Below are 16,000 nucleotides of genomic sequence, written 5' to 3'. Positions count from 1 at the left end.
ACATGAAAGGTTGCTCGTTCTGTGAATCATCGTTGAAGGTGAATAGTTGGCTATTATTAGTTCCACGACGTTACCCTGAAGTTGTCGGGGTCCACGTGGAGTTTCTCGGAGTGCAGCACGCTCAGCTCGGCGTAGGTGTTCTTCATGTCATCCATGTTCTTCAAGCCCCGGTCCAGACCGTGCAGGATGGTGGTTCCGTGTTTTGCAACCAGTGGGTTTGCAATGATAGTAGAGGCGTTGTAGAGGTTTCCAAAGTTGCCGAAATACCTCTGAGTCCAGGGGTAGACGACCAGACACCTGAGGAAACACGTCAACACGTCAATGTTGCAGGACTTGATGAACAGATGAAATGTGTGTGCTGAGAAAACGAACTCCTGTGATTGTTTGCAACACATTGTGCTCAATGCAAACACGGAATCCTGATTCTTCAACATAGTCGCTATTTCACAAACGATGACGTCTCGACCACAACCTTGCTAATGCAAAGTTGCACAGACTGACCTGGAAAGAGCTGCAGGGCCCACAGTCTCATAGTCCATCTTGGAGAAGATGTCCTGGATGGTGGCGCGCTCGAAGTCTGTCCATTCAACCATGTTGCCGGTTCTAGATGAGTACTGATCTCTCTGACAACAGATGCAACTTTTAAAGCCACCCTGCTCTCCTCCCCAAGCTTGTGATTGGATGGGCGGTGGGCCAAGTAGCCTATGGATTTGCAGCAATGATAAGAGAAGGGCGAATCTGCTCCACCTAGATTATCTCTGAAAAATAAGAAATCGTCACGTTCTGTCTGTAAACAACACCCTCCGAGAGCCCAACAATGCAGAGTAATACAAAGGGTCTCAGAGCTGCTATGTTTGGTGCCAAAGTCGGCACCAAAATAGGCATTACTGTGTTTTAAGAGGAAAAGACACAGTTTAAGATCTGAGCCTCATTATCTTTCTGTGCCCCTATCTATTTGTGTGGAACTTGGCAAGGGGTCACAGTCAGATATGTGCATAGACTAGAGATGATTTGTTACCAGACAACGGCACAATGGTCTTCATCCATCAGCAACATCAGCTCATCCAGAGAGGTTTCTGAGTCAATTAGTAAGTAAAATACCTGAATAATTCTTTTAGATTGAATTTTCAAAGTATACAAACATGAATGCATATGGTTTGAAAAGATCTTATCAACATCCAAGAAGCATCAGAACCACCATGACAAGATTTTTTTTGTTTACGTCATGGAGGCGGTGACCTAGATTAGAACGCCTCATACAGCCTATCTTTGAGGAGGTTCTGGGTGTGCCCATCCTCTGTCTCAAGCATAAAAACCCCCACAGTCTGGGCTCATCACAGCATTCAGCATCACTCATTCAACCGACAAGATGACCAGTCTCACTGCTAAGGACAAGACCGTAGTCAAAGCCTTCTGGGCTAAAGTGTCTGGACATGCAGAGGCCATCGGCGCCGATGCTCTGGCCAGGTAGATATAACCACAAACCTGCTCCAACATTACTTGATGACTTTTTCTATGCATCACTCACTTCTTTTCCCCCAGGATGCTGACGGTGTACCCGCAGACCAAGACTTACTTCTCCCACTGGAAGGACCAGAGCCCCACCTCTCCCTCTGCAAGGAAGCACGGAATAACTGTGATGAATGGAGTTGGAGATGCCGTGAGCAAAATCGACGACCTGAAAGGAGGTCTCCTGACCCTCAGTGAGCTGCATGCCTTCACTCTGCGTATAGACCCAGCCAACTTCAAGGTGCAGAGCCAAAGTCCTTCAAAGATAATAGCCTGTAATGTATATGAAGTGTTCCTCCAACTTGGGGTGATGACGGGGATCCAGACCTGCAACATGTCCATCTGTTGTTACTGTGCACATAATGTGTGATGGCTGCATGGTGAGCTAAAATACCTCTATGTCTGTAACATCTGTGTGATTGCCTTCTTTTCACAGATCATCTCCCACAACATCCTCGTGGTCCTGGCCATCATGTTCCCCAACGAATTCACCCCTCAGGTCCATGTGGCCATGGACAAGTTCCTGGCTGCTCTGGCTCTGGCCCTGGCTGAGAAGTACCGATAAACAGCAGGACAAGATGTCGGAGACTGCAGCATGAGCTTCTATTGCATCATGAAAAATAAATGCACTCAAGCTAAAACTGATGTTTTCTGGTTTGTTTGTGATGGTTTGTGTCATATATGAGAGAAGATCAAAAGTCACATCTGCAACACAACGCTGACTTCAAAAAAGATCAAGGAAGTCAAGTTTCATCCTCAGCTGAACATTAGAGCTGAAACAATTAGTGGATTCAGTAAATAATCAGGAACAATTTTCATTATCGATTATTATCAATTCAAACAAAAACCTAAAACATTGCTTGTTTCCAGATTAATTTACACGTCAGAAATGTCTCTGTTATCGTGAGTTGAAGACAGCAGAGAAGAGCTGCAGAGCAGTGCAGCTTCACCCCCTGAGCCAGGCAAGCCAGGAAAGGTATTAGACTTCAGCCGTACACCATCCGGCAAAGCCTCAGGTTCAATTCAATTCAATTCAATTCAATTTTATTTATAGTGTCATATCACAACAGAAGTCATCTCAGGACACTTAACACATTGAGCAGGACTTGAATACGCTCAAAATTTCAAGAGTCAACACAATTTCATATTCCCAACATCACCCAGGGGCAAGCGTTACAGCGACAGTGGCGAGAAAACACTGCCTTAATAGGCTTTTAGGCAGAAATCTCGTGCAGCCCAGGCCCTTGGGTTCCAACTGCATTTGGTGTTGGTAGTATGGTAGTAGTACCATTAACAGTAGTGGTGGTATTAACAGAAGCAATAGTATCAACAGTAGTAGTCCATGGCAGCAGGCACAGCCACGCCCAGATGGATCCATCCCAACCACGGCGCCGTAGACCAGAAAGCAGGAGTAGTTGAGCAGTCACACAGCGGGCAGGTGGAGCTACAATGTGGTGTTTCCAGCATCAGGCCAGTTAGCAGTCTGCATCGGTCAGGACCTCAGTGGACTCTGCTGGACCAGAAAACATAGCCAGACTCCTGGGAGTGATCCCGGGAGTAGTCAAGTTAGTGACAGTAGAGATGCCGATTTTAGTCAATTACTTTAATTAAAAATACTGGCGGTAAGAGGCAAACAAGACCACAACATCGGTGCAGTCCGGATCAGGTTCCACCACGGTCCAGGGAGACCTGCTAGGCAAGAGAGCACAGGGACTCCGGGGGAACATACACAGAGAGAGTGCGAGAGAGAGTGAGGGAGAGAGGCTCAGTGTGTCACATTAATCCCCCAGCAGTCTAGGCCTATAGCAGCTTAACCAAGAGCTGGTTTTAAGCCTACTCTTAAATGTGGGAACAGTGTCTGCCTCACGAACCAGAACCGGAAGACGGTTCCACAGAAGAGGAGCTTGATGGCTGAAAGCTCTGGCCCCTGTTCTAATTTTGGAGACTTTAGGAACTACAAGTAACCCTTTATTCTGAGAGCATAGTGCTCTAGCAGGACAGTAGGGTTTAATGAGCTCTTTAAGATATGATGGTGCCTGTCCATTAAGAGCCTTGTAAGTGAGGAGAATGATTGTAAATTCTATTCTGGATTTTACAGTGCAGAGAAGCTAATACAGGAGAAATGTGATCCCTTCTTCTGGTTTTAGTCAGAACACCAGCTGCAGCCTTCGGACCAGCTGGAGAGATTCCAGGTTCCAGCCATCCACCATGCGGCTAGGCCTCAGGTTCCAGCCATCCACCATCCGGCAAAGCCTCAGGTTCCAGCCATCCACCATCCGGCAAGGCCTCAGGCTCCAGCAATTCACCACCAGGCAATGCCTCAGGCTCTAGCCATCTACCACCAGGCAATGCCTCAGGCTCTAGCCATCTACCACCAGGCAATGCCTCAGGCTCTAGCCATCTACCACCAGGCCAGTCCTCATGTTCCAGCCATCCAACACCAGGCAAGGCCAAGGCTGAATCAGTAGACTTCCACCAACAGCCATTTACAATCCATCAAAGCCTCAGGTTCCAACCATCCACAACCAGGCCAGGCCTCAGGCTCCAGCAATCCACCACCAGGCAAAGCCTCAGGTTCCAGCCATCCACCATCCGGCAAGGCCTCAGGCTCCAGCCATTCACCACCCGGCAATGCCTCAGGCTCTAGCCATCTACCGCCAGGGAAGGCCTCAGGCTCCAGCCATCCACCATCCGGCAAGGCCTCAGGCTTCAGCCATCCACCATCCGGCAAGGCCTCAGGCTCCAGCCATTCACCACCAGGCAATGCCTCAGGCTCCAGCCATCCACCATCCGGCAAGGCCTCAGGCTTCAGCCATCCACCATCCGGCAAGGCCTCAGGCTCCAGCCATTCACCACCAGGCAATGCCTCAGGCTCTAGCCATCTACCACCAGGCCAGTCCTCATGTTCCAGCCATCCAACACCAGGCAAGGCCAAGGCTAAATCAGTAGACTTCCACCAACAGCCATTTACAATCCATCAAAGCCTCAGGTTCCAACCATCCACAACCAGGCCAGGCCTCAGGCTCCAGCAATCCACCACCAGGCAAAGCCACAGGTTCCAGCCATCCACCATCCGGCAAGGCCTCAGGCTCCAGCCATTCACCACCTGGTAATGCCTCAGGCTCTAGCCATCTACCGCCAGGGAAGGCCTCAGGCTCCAGCCATCCACCATCCGGCAAGGCCTCAGGCTTCAGCCATCCACCATCCGGCAAGGCCTCAGGCTCCAGCCATTCACCACCAGGCAATGCCTCAGGCTCTAGCCATCTACCACCAGGCCAGGCCTCAGGCTCCAGCCATTCACCACCAGGCAATGCCTCAGGCTCTAGCCATCTACCACCAGGCCAGTCCTCATGTTCCAGCCATCCAACACCAGGCAAGGCCAAGGCTAAATCAGTAGACTTCCACCAACAGCCATTTACAATCCATCAAAGCCTCAGGTTCCAACCATCCACAACCAGGCCAGGCCTCAGGCTCCAGCAATCCACCACCAGGCAAAGCCTCAGGTTCCAGCCATCCACCATCCGGCAAGGCCTCAGGCTCCAGCCATTCACCACCCGGCAATGCCTCAGGCTCTAGCCATCCACCATCCGGCAGGGCCTCAGGCTTCAGCCATCCACCATACGGCAAGGCCTCAGGCTTCAGCCATCCACCATATGGCAAGGCCTCAGGCTTCAGCCATCCACCATACGGCAAGGCCTCAGGCTTCAGCCATCCATCATCCGGCAAGGCCTCAGGCTTCCGCTATCCACTATCCAGCAAGGCCTCAGGCTCCAGCCATCCATCACCAGGCCGGGCCTCAGGATTCAGCCATCCACCACCAGGCAAGGCCACTTCAGCCATCCGGCAAGTCCTCAGGCTCCAGCCATCCACCATCCGGCAAGGCGTCATGCTCCAGCCATCCACCACCAGACAAGGCATCAGGCTTCAGGCATCCGGCAAGGCTTCAGGCTCCAGCCGTCCACCGTCTGGCAAGGCCCCAGCCTCCAGCCATCCACCACCAGGCCAGGCCTCACGTTCCAGCCATCCACCACCAGGCAAGGTCAAGGCTAAAACAGTAGACTTCCACAATCCTGCAAAGCTTCAGGCTCCAGCCTTTGGGACTCCCTCAATCACACATCTCTTGCCTCCAGCTGGTCCAGAACGCAGCAGAAAGGCTGCTGACTGGTTCCAAAAAGCAGGAACATATTACTCCCATCTTAGCCTCCCTCCACTGGTTGCCCATTTACCCCAGAATACATTTCAAGATTCTGCTAATGGTTTTTAAAGCCCTAAATGGCCTGGCACCACACTACATTGCAGAGCTCATTCACCACCACTCAACTCCCAGGTCCCTTAGATCTTGTAGCAGGGGTCTTCTGCATGTTCCATGCACCAGCTTCAGGAACCAACTGCAACCTTCTGTCAGAGACGCTCTTTTAAATATTATTTTAAATATTATTTAAATTATTATTATTATTTTTTTAAATATTACCATTATAGCCTACTTTAAGTAAATATTTTACAGATTAAACTATGGACTATTAACTACTGTCCCTAAAAGTTAATATTTTTTTTTTTCGAATTATAAATATATAGACAAATTATGTTTCCATATTCAGCATTATAATCAAAATACTTTTAATTATATGTGACATTTTTTCATCTTCATTAGCCTCTCTCATGTGGGCTCTTTTGAAGAAAATATAATTTATGAACGTGTAAACATTACATCAGATGAATTGTTTTCCATCATAAACTAATGTTTAAAAAAAATGTATCTCTCATTGTTTTTTAATTTCTTTATTTGATCTTGAGAGAAAAACAAAGAGCATTTCATGATGTCTGATGGTCCTCTGTTGCGGCTCCCTAATGGTACTGCCTTCCAAGGGAGGTCACCACCACAGACAGGAACTTCTGGAAAGCTGCCTGGACCTCACCGGTGAAGTCTTTGCCCATCTTGGCGGCAACCACGACGGTCAGGCAGTCGGACAGGAGCTGCAACACAACAAGCATCAGCAACAGTTGCTTTGGAAAAAAGCGTCTGCTAAATGACTTAAATGTAAATGTAAATGCAACATGAAAGGTTGCTTGTTCTGTGAATCATCGTTGAAGGTGAATAGTTGGCTATTATTAGTTCCACGACGTTACCCTGAAGTTGTCGGGGTCCACGTGGAGTTTCTCGGAGTGCAGCACGCTCAGCTCGGCGTAGGTGTTCTTCATGTCATCCATGTTCTTCAAGCCCCGGTCCAGACCGTGCAGGATGGTGGTTCCGTGTTTTGCAACCAGTGGGTTTGCAATGATAGTAGAGGCGTTGTAGAGGTTTCCAAAGTTGCCGAAATACCTCTGAGTCCAGGGGTAGACGACGAGACACCTGAGGAAACACGTCAACACACCAATGTTGCAGGATTTGATGAACAGATGAAATGTGTGTGCTGAGAAAACGAACACCTGTGATTGTTTGCAACACATTGTGTTCAATGCAAACACGGAATCCTGATTCTTCAACATAGTCGCTATTTCACAAACAATGACGTCTCGACCACAACCTTGCTAATGCAAAGTTGCACAGACTGACCTGGAAAGAGCTGCAGGGCCCACAGTCTCATAGTCCATCTTGGAGAAGATGTCCTGGATGGTGGCGCGCTCGAAGTCTGTCCATTCAACCATGTTGCCGGTTCTAGATGAGTACTGATCTCTCTGACAACAGATGCAACTTTTAAAGCCACCCTGCTCTCCTCCCCAAGCTTGTGATTGGATGGGCGGTGGGCCAAGTAGCCTATGGATTTGCAGCAATGATAAGAGAAGGGCGAATCTGCTCCACCTAGATTATCTCTGAAAAATAAGAAATCGTCACGTTCTGTCTGTAAACAACACCCTCCGAGAGCCCAACAATGCAGAGTAATACAAAGGGTCTCAGAGCTGCTATGTTTGGTACCAAAGCCGGCACCAAAATAGGCATTACTGTGTTTTAAGAGGAAAAGACACAGTTTAAGATCTGAGCCTCATTATCTTTCTGTGCCCCTATCTATTTGTGTGGAACTTAGCAAGGCGTTTACAATTTGTTACCAGACAACGGCAGAATAACAGCTGGATTCCAGGTGAACCTGAATCCTGCCCATCAGGGTGATAACCAGCAGGACCTCGGACAGTTCCCACATCCCTGGAGGTCTTCAGCACCTTGGACAGCAACCTGCAGGATGTTCAACAATCACCTGAATAATTTATTTAAAAAGTAAATAAACAAATGAAAATATATATATAAATGTACATATATACATCCAGAGAGCTTTCTGAGTCAATAAGTAAGTAAAATACCTGAATAATTCTGTGTCAGATTTACATTTAGATTGGATTTCAAAAGTATACAAACAAGAATGCATATAGTTTGAATAGATCTTATCAACATCCAAGAAGCATCAGAACCACCATGACAAGATTTTTTTGTTTACGTCATGGAGGCTGCAACCTAGATTGGAACGCCTCATACAGCCTATCTTTGAGGAGGTTCTGGGTGTGCCCATCCTCTGTCTCAAGCATAAAAACCCCCACAGTCTGGGCTCATCACAGCATTCAGCATCACTCATTCAACCGACAAGATGACCAGTCTCACTGCTAAGGACAAGACCGTAGTCAAAGCCTTCTGGGCCCAAGTGTCTGGCTATGCAGAGGACATCGGCGCCGATGCTCTGGCCAGGTAGATATAACCACAAACCTGCTCCAACATTTCTTGATGACTTTTTCTACGCATCACTCACTTCTTTTCCCCCAGGATGCTGACGGTCTACCCGCAGACCAAGACTTACTTCTCCCACTGGAAGGACCAGAGCCCCACCTCTCCCTCTGCAAGGAAGCACGGAATAACTGTGATGAATGGAGTTGGAGATGCCGTGAGCAAAATCGACGACCTGAAAGGAGGTCTCCTGACCCTCAGTGAGCTGCATGCCTTCACTCTGCGTATAGACCCGGCCAACTTCAAGGTGCAGAGTCAAAGTCCTTCTAAGATAATAGCCTGTAATGTATATGAAGTGTTCCTCCAACGTGGGGCGATGACGGGGATCCAGACCTGCAACATGTCCATCTGTTGTTACTGTGCACATAATGTGTGATGGCTGCATGGTGAGATAAAATACCTCTATGTCCTTCTTTTCACAGATCATCTCCCACAACATCCTCGTGGTCATGGCCATCATGTTCCCCAACGAATTCACCCCTCAGGTCCATGTGGCCATGGACAAGTTCCTGGCTGCTCTGGCTCTGGCCCTGGCTGAGAAGTACCGATAAACAGCAGGACAAGATGTCGGAGACTGCAGCATGAGCTTCTATTGCATCATGAAAAATAAATGCACTCAAGCTAAAACTGATGTTTCCTGGTTTGTTTGTGATGGTTTGTGTCATATATGAGAGAAGATCAAAAGTCACATCTGCAACACAACGCTGACTGTAACAAAGATCCAACAAGTCAAGTTTCATCCTGAATATTAGCTGAACATTAGAGCTGAAACAATAATAATACAATAAGTGGATTCATCGAGTCAATTGTAAAGATATAATCTAGAACAATTTTCAACATCAGTTATTATTAATTTAAACAAAAACCTAAAATATTGGTTGTTTCCAGATCCTTTTAAATGTCAGAATTTGCTCTCTTTCATTGTGAGTTGAACTTCTGTTTGTGAGGCAAAACAAGACATTTAAAGACATTACATCAGAGTCTTTTTTTCAAATTTAAAGACTAAAAGATGAATTTACACAACAATCAACAATTACACACAATAATTAATGAATTATGAGAAAAGGTCCCTTAACTGCATCCACATATTAAACTTAAGTTTAACGGGACAGTGGATGACATGTGACATTTAAATATTTATTGTTTTTTTTGTACGAGAACCTATTATTATTATTATTATTATTATTATTATTGTCATTATTATTATTAACATTAAATTGTATTATTTGTATTACCTATTAAACTATGGACTATTAACTACTTTAATTATTATAATTATAATTATTAATATATAGACAAATTATGTTTCCATATTCAGCATTATAATGAAAACATTGTTTTGTTTGTTTTTTTAATAATAGGTGACAATGTTTCATCCTCTTTACCTCATATTATTCCTGTGGGCTATCTTTTAATAAAAACATAATTTATGAACTGATCACAGCCCTGTTGTTCTTAAGGTATGTTTGCTGAGCAGCTACTACTTTACTCAGACGAGGATCTAACACTTGTTTCTATATTTTAGTTCTTACTTTATCGTCAATGATTTGTTGTGGTTTCTTTCTTTTGACAAATGTACTTATTGTAAGACACTTTGGACAAAAGCGTCTGCTAAATGCCCTAAATGTTCATGTAAATGTAAATTAATTTGTAAACATTACATCAGATGTATTGTTCTCCATCGTGTCTAAACGTAATTTTTCGATTATTTTTGTTATTTTTTTTTTATCTCTCATTGTTTTTGATGTTCACATCGTTTTTTTGTAAAATTCCAGAGAAACAACTTGGTGGATTTGCTTATTTCTTTATTTGATCTTGAGAGAAAAACAAAGAGCATTTCATGATGTCTGATGGTCCTCTGTTGCAGCTCTCTAATGGTACTGCCTTCCAAGGGAGGTCACCACCACGGACAGGAACTTCTGGAAAGCTGCCTGGACCTCACCGGTGAAGTCTTTGCCCATCTTGGCGGCAACCACGACAGTCAGGCAGTCGGACAGGAGCTGCAACACAACAAGCATCAGCAAACATCAGCAACATGAAAGGTTGCTCGTTCTGTGAATCATCGTTGAAGGTGAATAGTTGGCTATTATTAGTTCCACAACGTTACCCTGAAGTTGTCGGGGTCCACGTGGAGTTTCTCGGAGTGCAGCACGCTCAGCTCGGCGTAGGTGTTCTTCATGTCATCCATGTTCTTCAAGCCCCGGTCCAGACCGTGCAGGATGGTGGTTCCGTGTTTTGCAACCAGTGGGTTTGCAATGATAGTAGAGGCGTTGTAGAGGTTTCCAAAGTTGCCGAAATACCTCTGAGTCCAGGGGTAGACGACCAGACACCTGAGGAAACACATCAACACGTCAATGTTGCAGGACTTGATGAACAGATGAAATGTGTGTGCTGAGAAAACGAACACCTGTGATTGTTTGCAACACATTGTGCTCAATGCAAACACGAAATCCTGATTCTTCAACATAGTCGCTATTTCACAAACAATGACGTCTCGACCACAACCTTGCTAATGCAAAGTTGCACAGACTGACCTGGAAAGAGCTGCAGGGCCCACAGTCTCATAGTCCATCTTGGAGAAGATGTCCTGGATGGTGGCGCGCTCGAAGTCTGTCCATTCAACCATGTTGCCGGTTCTAGATGAGTACTGATCTCTCTGACAACAGATGCAACTTTTAAAGCCACCCTGCTCTCCTCCCCAAGCTTGTGATTGGATGGGCGGTGGGCCAAGTAGCCTATGGATTTGCAGCAGTGATAAGAGAAGGGCGAATCTGCTCCACCTTGATTATCTCTGAAAAATAAGAAATCGTCATGTTCTGTCTGTAAACAACACCCTCCGAGAGCCCAACAATGCAGAGTAATACAAAGGGTCTCAGAGCTGCTATGTTTGGTACCAAAGTCGGCACCAAAATAGGCATTACTGTGTTTTAAGAGGAAAAGACACAGTTTAAGATCTGAGCCTCATTATCTTTCTGTGCCCCTATCTATTTGTGTGGAACTTGGCAAGGGGTCACAGTCAGATATGTGCATAGACTAGAGATGACAGAGGGAAGAGAAAATGCCAGTTTGTTACCAGACAACGGCACAATAACCACTGGAACATATATATCAGCAATATATTATTATCATTGATATTACTTAGAATTGTTATTATTACCAATAAGTTATTATTATTATATATTCAACGATCACCTGAATCAATTTAATTTTATTAAACATTAGTGTGTGTGTATATATATATATATATATATATATATATATATATATATATAAGTCTTCATCCATCAGCAACATCAGCTCATCCAGGGAGGTTTCTGAGTCAATTAGTAAGTAAAATACCTGAATAATTCTTTTAGATTGGATTTCAAAAGTATACAAACATGAATGCATATGGTTGAAAAGATTTTATCAACTTCCAAGAAGCATCAGAGCTACCATGACAAGATTTTTTTTGTTTACGTCATGGAGGCTGCAACCTAGATTGGAACGCCTCAGACAGCCTATCTTTGAGGAGGTTCTGGGTGTGCCCATCCTCTGTCTCAAGCATAAAAACCCCCACAGTCTGGGCTCATCACAGCATTCAGCATCACTCATTCAACCGACAAGATGACCAGTCTCACTGCTAAGGACAAGACCGTAGTCAAAGCCTTCTGGGCTAAAGTGTCTGGACATGCAGAGGCCATCGGCGCCGATGCTCTGGCCAGGTAGATATAACCACAAACCTGCTCCAACATTTCTTGATGACTTTTTCTATGCATCACTCACTTCTTTTCCACCAGGATGCTGACGGTGTACCCGCAGACCAAGACTTACTTCTCCCACTGGAAGGACCAGAGCCCCACCTCTCCCTCTGCAAGGAAGCACGGAATAACTGTGATGAATGGAGTTGGAGATGCCGTGAGCAAAATTGACGACCTGAAAGGAGGTCTCCTGACCCTCAGTGAGCTGCATGCCTTCACTCTGCGTATAGACCCAGCCAACTTCAAGGTGCAGAGTCAAAGTCCTTCTAAGATAATAGCCTGTAATGTATATTAAGTGTTCCTCCAACGTGGGGCGATGACGGGGATCCAGACCTGCAACATGTCCATCTGTTGTTACTGTGCACATAATGTGTGATGGCTGCATGGTGAGATAAAATACCTCTATGTCCTTCTTTTCACAGATCATCTCCCACAACATCCTCGTGGTCCTGGCCATCATGTTCCCCAACGAATTCACCCCTCAGGTCCATGTGGCCATGGACAAGTTCCTGGCTGCTCTGGCTCTGGCCCTGGCTGAGAAGTACCGATAAACAGCAGGACAAGATGTCGGAGACTGCAGCATGAGCTTCTATTGCATCATGAAAAATAAATGCACTCAAGCTAAAACTGATGTTTTCTGGTTTGTTTGTGATGGTTTGTGTCATATATGAGAGTATATCAAAAGTCACATCTGCAACACAACGCTGACTTCAAAAAAGATCAAGGAAGTCAAGTTTCATACTCAGCTGAACATTAGAGTTGAAACAATTAGTGGATTCAGTAAATAATCAGGAACAATTTTCATTATCGATTATTATCAATTCAAACAAAAACCTAAAACATTGCTTGTTTCCAGATTATTTTATACGTCAGAAATGTCTCTGTTATTGTGAGTTGAAGACAGCAGAGAAGAGCTGCAGAGCAGTGCAGCTTCACCCCCTGAGCCAGGCAAGCCAGGAAAGGCATGAGACTTTTGCCATCCACCATCCAGCAAGGCCTCAGGCTCCAGCCATTCACCACCAGGAAAGGCATTAGACTTCAGCCATACACCATCCGGCAAAGCCTCAGGCTCCAGCCATCCACCATCCGGAAAGGCCTAAGGCTCCAGCCATTCACCACCAGGCCAGTCCTCACGTTCCAGCCACCCAACACCAGGCAAGGCCAAGGCTAAATCAGTAGACTTCCAAATCAGTAGACTTCCACCAACCGGCAAAACTTTAGGTTCCAGTCATCCACCAACCGGCAAGGCCTCAGGCTCCAGCCATCCACCATCCGGCAAGGTCTCAGGCTCCAGCCATCCAACACCAGGCAAGGCCTCAGGCTCCAGCCATCCACCATCCGGCAAGGCCTCAGGCTCCAGCCATCCAACACCAGGCAAGGCCTCAGGCTCCAGCCATCCACCATCCGGCAAGGCCTCAGGCTCCAGCCATCCACCACCAGGAAAGGCATTAGACTTCAGCCATACACCATCCGGCAAAGCCTCAAGCTCCAGCCATCCACCATCCGGAAAGGCATTAGACTTCAGCCATACACCATCCGGCAAAGCCTCAGGTTCAAGCCATCCACAACCCGGCAAGGCCTCAGGCTCCAGCCACCCACCAACAGGCAACGCCTTAGGCTTCAGCCAACCACCATCCTGCAAGGCCTCAGGCTCCATCATTCCACCATCCGGCAAGGCCTCAGACTCCAGCCAATCCATAATCCGGAAAGGCCTAAGGCTCCAGCCATCCACCACCAGGCCAGTCCTCATGTTCCAGCCACCCAACACCAGGCAAGGCCAAGGCTAAATCAGTAGACTTCCACCAACCGGCAAAACTTTAGGTTCCAGCCATCCACCAACCGGAAAGGCCTCAGGCTCCAGCCATCCAACACCAGGCGAGGCCTCAGGCTCCAGCCATCCACCACCAGGAAAGGCATTAGACTTCAGCCATACACCATCCGGCAAAGCCTCAAGCTCCAGCCATCCACCATCCGGAAAGGCATTAGACTTCAGCCATACACCATCCGGCAAAGCCTCAGGTTCAAGCCATCCACAACCCGGCAAGGCCTCAGGCTCCAGCCACCCACCAACAGGCAACGCCTTAGGCTTCAGCCAACCACCATCCTGCAAGGCCTCAGGCTCCATCATTCCACCATCCGGCAAGGCCTCAGACTCCAGCCAATCCATAATCCGGAAAGGCCTAAGGCTCCAGCCATCCACCACCAGGCCAGTCCTCATGTTCCAGCCACCCAACACCAGGCAAGGCCAAGGCTAAATCAGTAGACTTCCACCAACCGGCAAAACTTTAGGTTCCAGCCATCCACCAACCGGAAAGGCCTCAGGCTCCAGCCATCCAACACCAGGCGAGGCCTCAGGCTCCAGCCATCCACCATATGGCAAGGTATTAGGCTTCAGCCATCCACCATCCGGCAAGGTCTCAGGCTTCAGCCATCCACCATCCGGCAAGGCCTCAGGCTCCAGCCATCCACCACCAGGCAAGGCCTCAGGCTTCAGCCATCCACCATCCGGCAAGGCCTAAGGCTCCAGCCATCCAGCACCAGGCAAGGCCTCAGGCTCCAGCCATCCACCATCCGGCAAGGTATCAGGCTTCAGCCATCCACTATCCGGCAAGGCCTCAGGCTCCAGCCATCCACCATCCAGCAAGGCCTAAGGCTCCAGCTATCCACCATCCGGCAAGTCCTAAGGCTCCAGCCATCCATCACCAGGCCAGGCCTCAGGCTCCAGCCTTTGGGACTCCCTCAATCACACATCTCTTGCCTCCAGCTGGTCCAGAACGCAGCAGAAAGGCTGCTGACTGGTTCCAAAAAGCGGGAACATATTACTCCCATCTTAGCCTCCCTCCACTGGTTGCCCTTTTACCCCAGAATACATACATATTATTTATTATATATTATATTATTTATTCAAATATCACCTGAATAATTTTTTTTCTAACATTAATATGTATATAATATATTAATTCTTCATCCACCAGCAACATCAGCGCATCCAGGGAGGTTTCTGAGTCAATAAGTAAGAAAATACCTGAATAATTCTGTGTCAGATTAACTTTTAGATTGAATTTCAAAAGTATACAACCATGAATGCATATGGTTTGAGAAGACATTAACATTTTCCAAGAAGCATCAGAGCTACCATAAGATTTTTTTGTTTATGTCATGGAGGCTGCAACCTAGATTGGAACGCCTCATACAGCCTATCTTTGAGGAGGTTCTGGGTGTGCCCATCCTCTGTCTCAAGCATAAAAACCCCCACAGTCTGGGCTCATCACAGCATTCAGCATCACTCATTCAACCGACAAGATGACCAGTCTCACTGCTAAGGACAAGACCGTAGTCAAAGCCTTCTGGGCCCAAGTGTCTGGATATGCAGAGGACATCGGCGCCGATGCTCTGGCCAGGTAGATATAACCACAAACCTGCTCCAACATTTCTTGATGACTTTTTCTACGCATCACTCACTTCTTTTCCCCCAGGATGCTGACGGTCTACCCGCAGACCAAGACTTACTTCTCCCACTGGAAGGACCAGAGCCCCACCTCTCCCTCTGCAAGGAAGCACGGAATAACTGTGATGAATGGAGTTGGAGATGCCGTGAGCAAAATCGACGACCTGAAAGGAGGTCTCCTGACCCTCAGTGAGCTGCATGCCTTCACTCTGCGTATAGACCCAGCCAACTTCAAGGTGCAGAGCCAAAGTCCTTCTAAGATAATAGCCTGTAATGTATATGAAGTGTTCCTCCAACGTGGGGCGATGACGGGGATCCAGACCTGCAACATGTCCATCTGTTGTTACTGTGCACATAATATGTGATGGCTGCATGGTGAGATAAAATACCTCTATGTCATTCTTTTTACAGATTCTCTCCCACAACATCCTCGTGGTCATGGCCATCATGTTCCCCAACGAATTCACCCCTCAGGTCCATGTGGCCATGGACAAGTTCCTGGCTGCTCTGGCTCTGGCCCTGGCTGAGAAGTACCGATAAACAGCAGGACAAGATGTCGGAGACTGCAGCATGAGCTTCTATTGCATCATGAAA

At 47.0% G+C, this 16,000-nt stretch overlaps 7 protein-coding genes across 7 annotated transcripts; 4 read left to right on the top strand and 3 right to left on the bottom strand.

Annotated features, from left to right (window-relative positions):
• Nucleotides 1-22: 22 nt before the first annotated feature.
• LOC311033309 (hemoglobin subunit beta-2-like) lies at nt 23-642 on the bottom strand. The gene is made up of 2 exons (XM_084040898.1): nt 502-642; nt 23-297 (listed from the first exon to the last, which is right to left on the bottom strand). Exons 1-2 carry the CDS (start codon nt 591-593, stop codon nt 57-59), a joined length of 333 nt encoding a protein of 110 aa, XP_083897024.1. The 5' UTR covers nt 594-642; the 3' UTR covers nt 23-56.
• Nucleotides 643-1,311: 669 nt separating this feature from the next.
• LOC311033305 (hemoglobin embryonic subunit alpha-like) lies at nt 1,312-2,150 on the top strand. The gene is made up of 3 exons (XM_084040897.1): nt 1,312-1,467; nt 1,543-1,750; nt 1,946-2,150. The coding sequence occupies exons 1-3, from the start codon at nt 1,370-1,372 to the stop codon at nt 2,072-2,074; spliced, it is 435 nt and encodes a 144-aa protein (XP_083897023.1). The 5' UTR covers nt 1,312-1,369; the 3' UTR covers nt 2,075-2,150.
• Nucleotides 2,151-6,303: 4,153 nt separating this feature from the next.
• LOC311033297 (hemoglobin subunit beta-2-like) lies at nt 6,304-7,206 on the bottom strand. Its single transcript, XM_084040896.1, has 3 exons — nt 7,064-7,206; nt 6,637-6,859; nt 6,304-6,483 (listed from the first exon to the last, which is right to left on the bottom strand). Exons 1-3 carry the CDS (start codon nt 7,153-7,155, stop codon nt 6,355-6,357), a joined length of 444 nt encoding a protein of 147 aa, XP_083897022.1. The 5' UTR covers nt 7,156-7,206; the 3' UTR covers nt 6,304-6,354.
• An 878-nt stretch (nt 7,207-8,084) lies between these two features.
• On the top strand, nt 8,085-8,845 carry LOC311033324 (hemoglobin embryonic subunit alpha-like; the record flags this gene model as incomplete). The annotated part of the gene is made up of 3 exons (XM_084040900.1): nt 8,085-8,182; nt 8,258-8,465; nt 8,641-8,845. 3 exons carry the CDS (start codon nt 8,085-8,087, stop codon nt 8,767-8,769), a joined length of 435 nt encoding a protein of 144 aa, XP_083897026.1. The 3' UTR covers nt 8,770-8,845.
• Nucleotides 8,846-10,006: 1,161 nt separating this feature from the next.
• Nucleotides 10,007-10,893, bottom strand: LOC311033334 (hemoglobin subunit beta-2-like). The gene is made up of 3 exons (XM_084040901.1): nt 10,753-10,893; nt 10,326-10,548; nt 10,007-10,218 (listed from the first exon to the last, which is right to left on the bottom strand). The coding sequence occupies exons 1-3, from the start codon at nt 10,842-10,844 to the stop codon at nt 10,090-10,092; spliced, it is 444 nt and encodes a 147-aa protein (XP_083897027.1). The 5' UTR covers nt 10,845-10,893; the 3' UTR covers nt 10,007-10,089.
• Nucleotides 10,894-11,765: 872 nt separating this feature from the next.
• LOC311033316 (hemoglobin embryonic subunit alpha-like) lies at nt 11,766-12,585 on the top strand. The gene is made up of 3 exons (XM_084040899.1): nt 11,766-11,922; nt 11,998-12,205; nt 12,381-12,585. The coding sequence occupies exons 1-3, from the start codon at nt 11,825-11,827 to the stop codon at nt 12,507-12,509; spliced, it is 435 nt and encodes a 144-aa protein (XP_083897025.1). The 5' UTR covers nt 11,766-11,824; the 3' UTR covers nt 12,510-12,585.
• A 2,640-nt stretch (nt 12,586-15,225) lies between these two features.
• Nucleotides 15,226-15,993, top strand: LOC311033343 (hemoglobin embryonic subunit alpha-like). The gene is made up of 3 exons (XM_084040902.1): nt 15,226-15,359; nt 15,435-15,642; nt 15,818-15,993. Exons 1-3 carry the CDS (start codon nt 15,262-15,264, stop codon nt 15,944-15,946), a joined length of 435 nt encoding a protein of 144 aa, XP_083897028.1. The 5' UTR covers nt 15,226-15,261; the 3' UTR covers nt 15,947-15,993.
• The last annotated feature ends 7 nt before the right edge of the window (nt 15,994-16,000 follow it).

The sequence above is a fragment of the Eutrigla gurnardus genome (assembly GCF_963514095.1).
Source record: "Eutrigla gurnardus genome assembly, contig: SCAFFOLD_246, whole genome shotgun sequence".
Lineage (NCBI taxonomy): Eukaryota > Metazoa > Chordata > Actinopteri > Perciformes > Triglidae > Eutrigla > Eutrigla gurnardus.
This window is presented reverse-complemented; position numbering and strand designations above follow the sequence as displayed.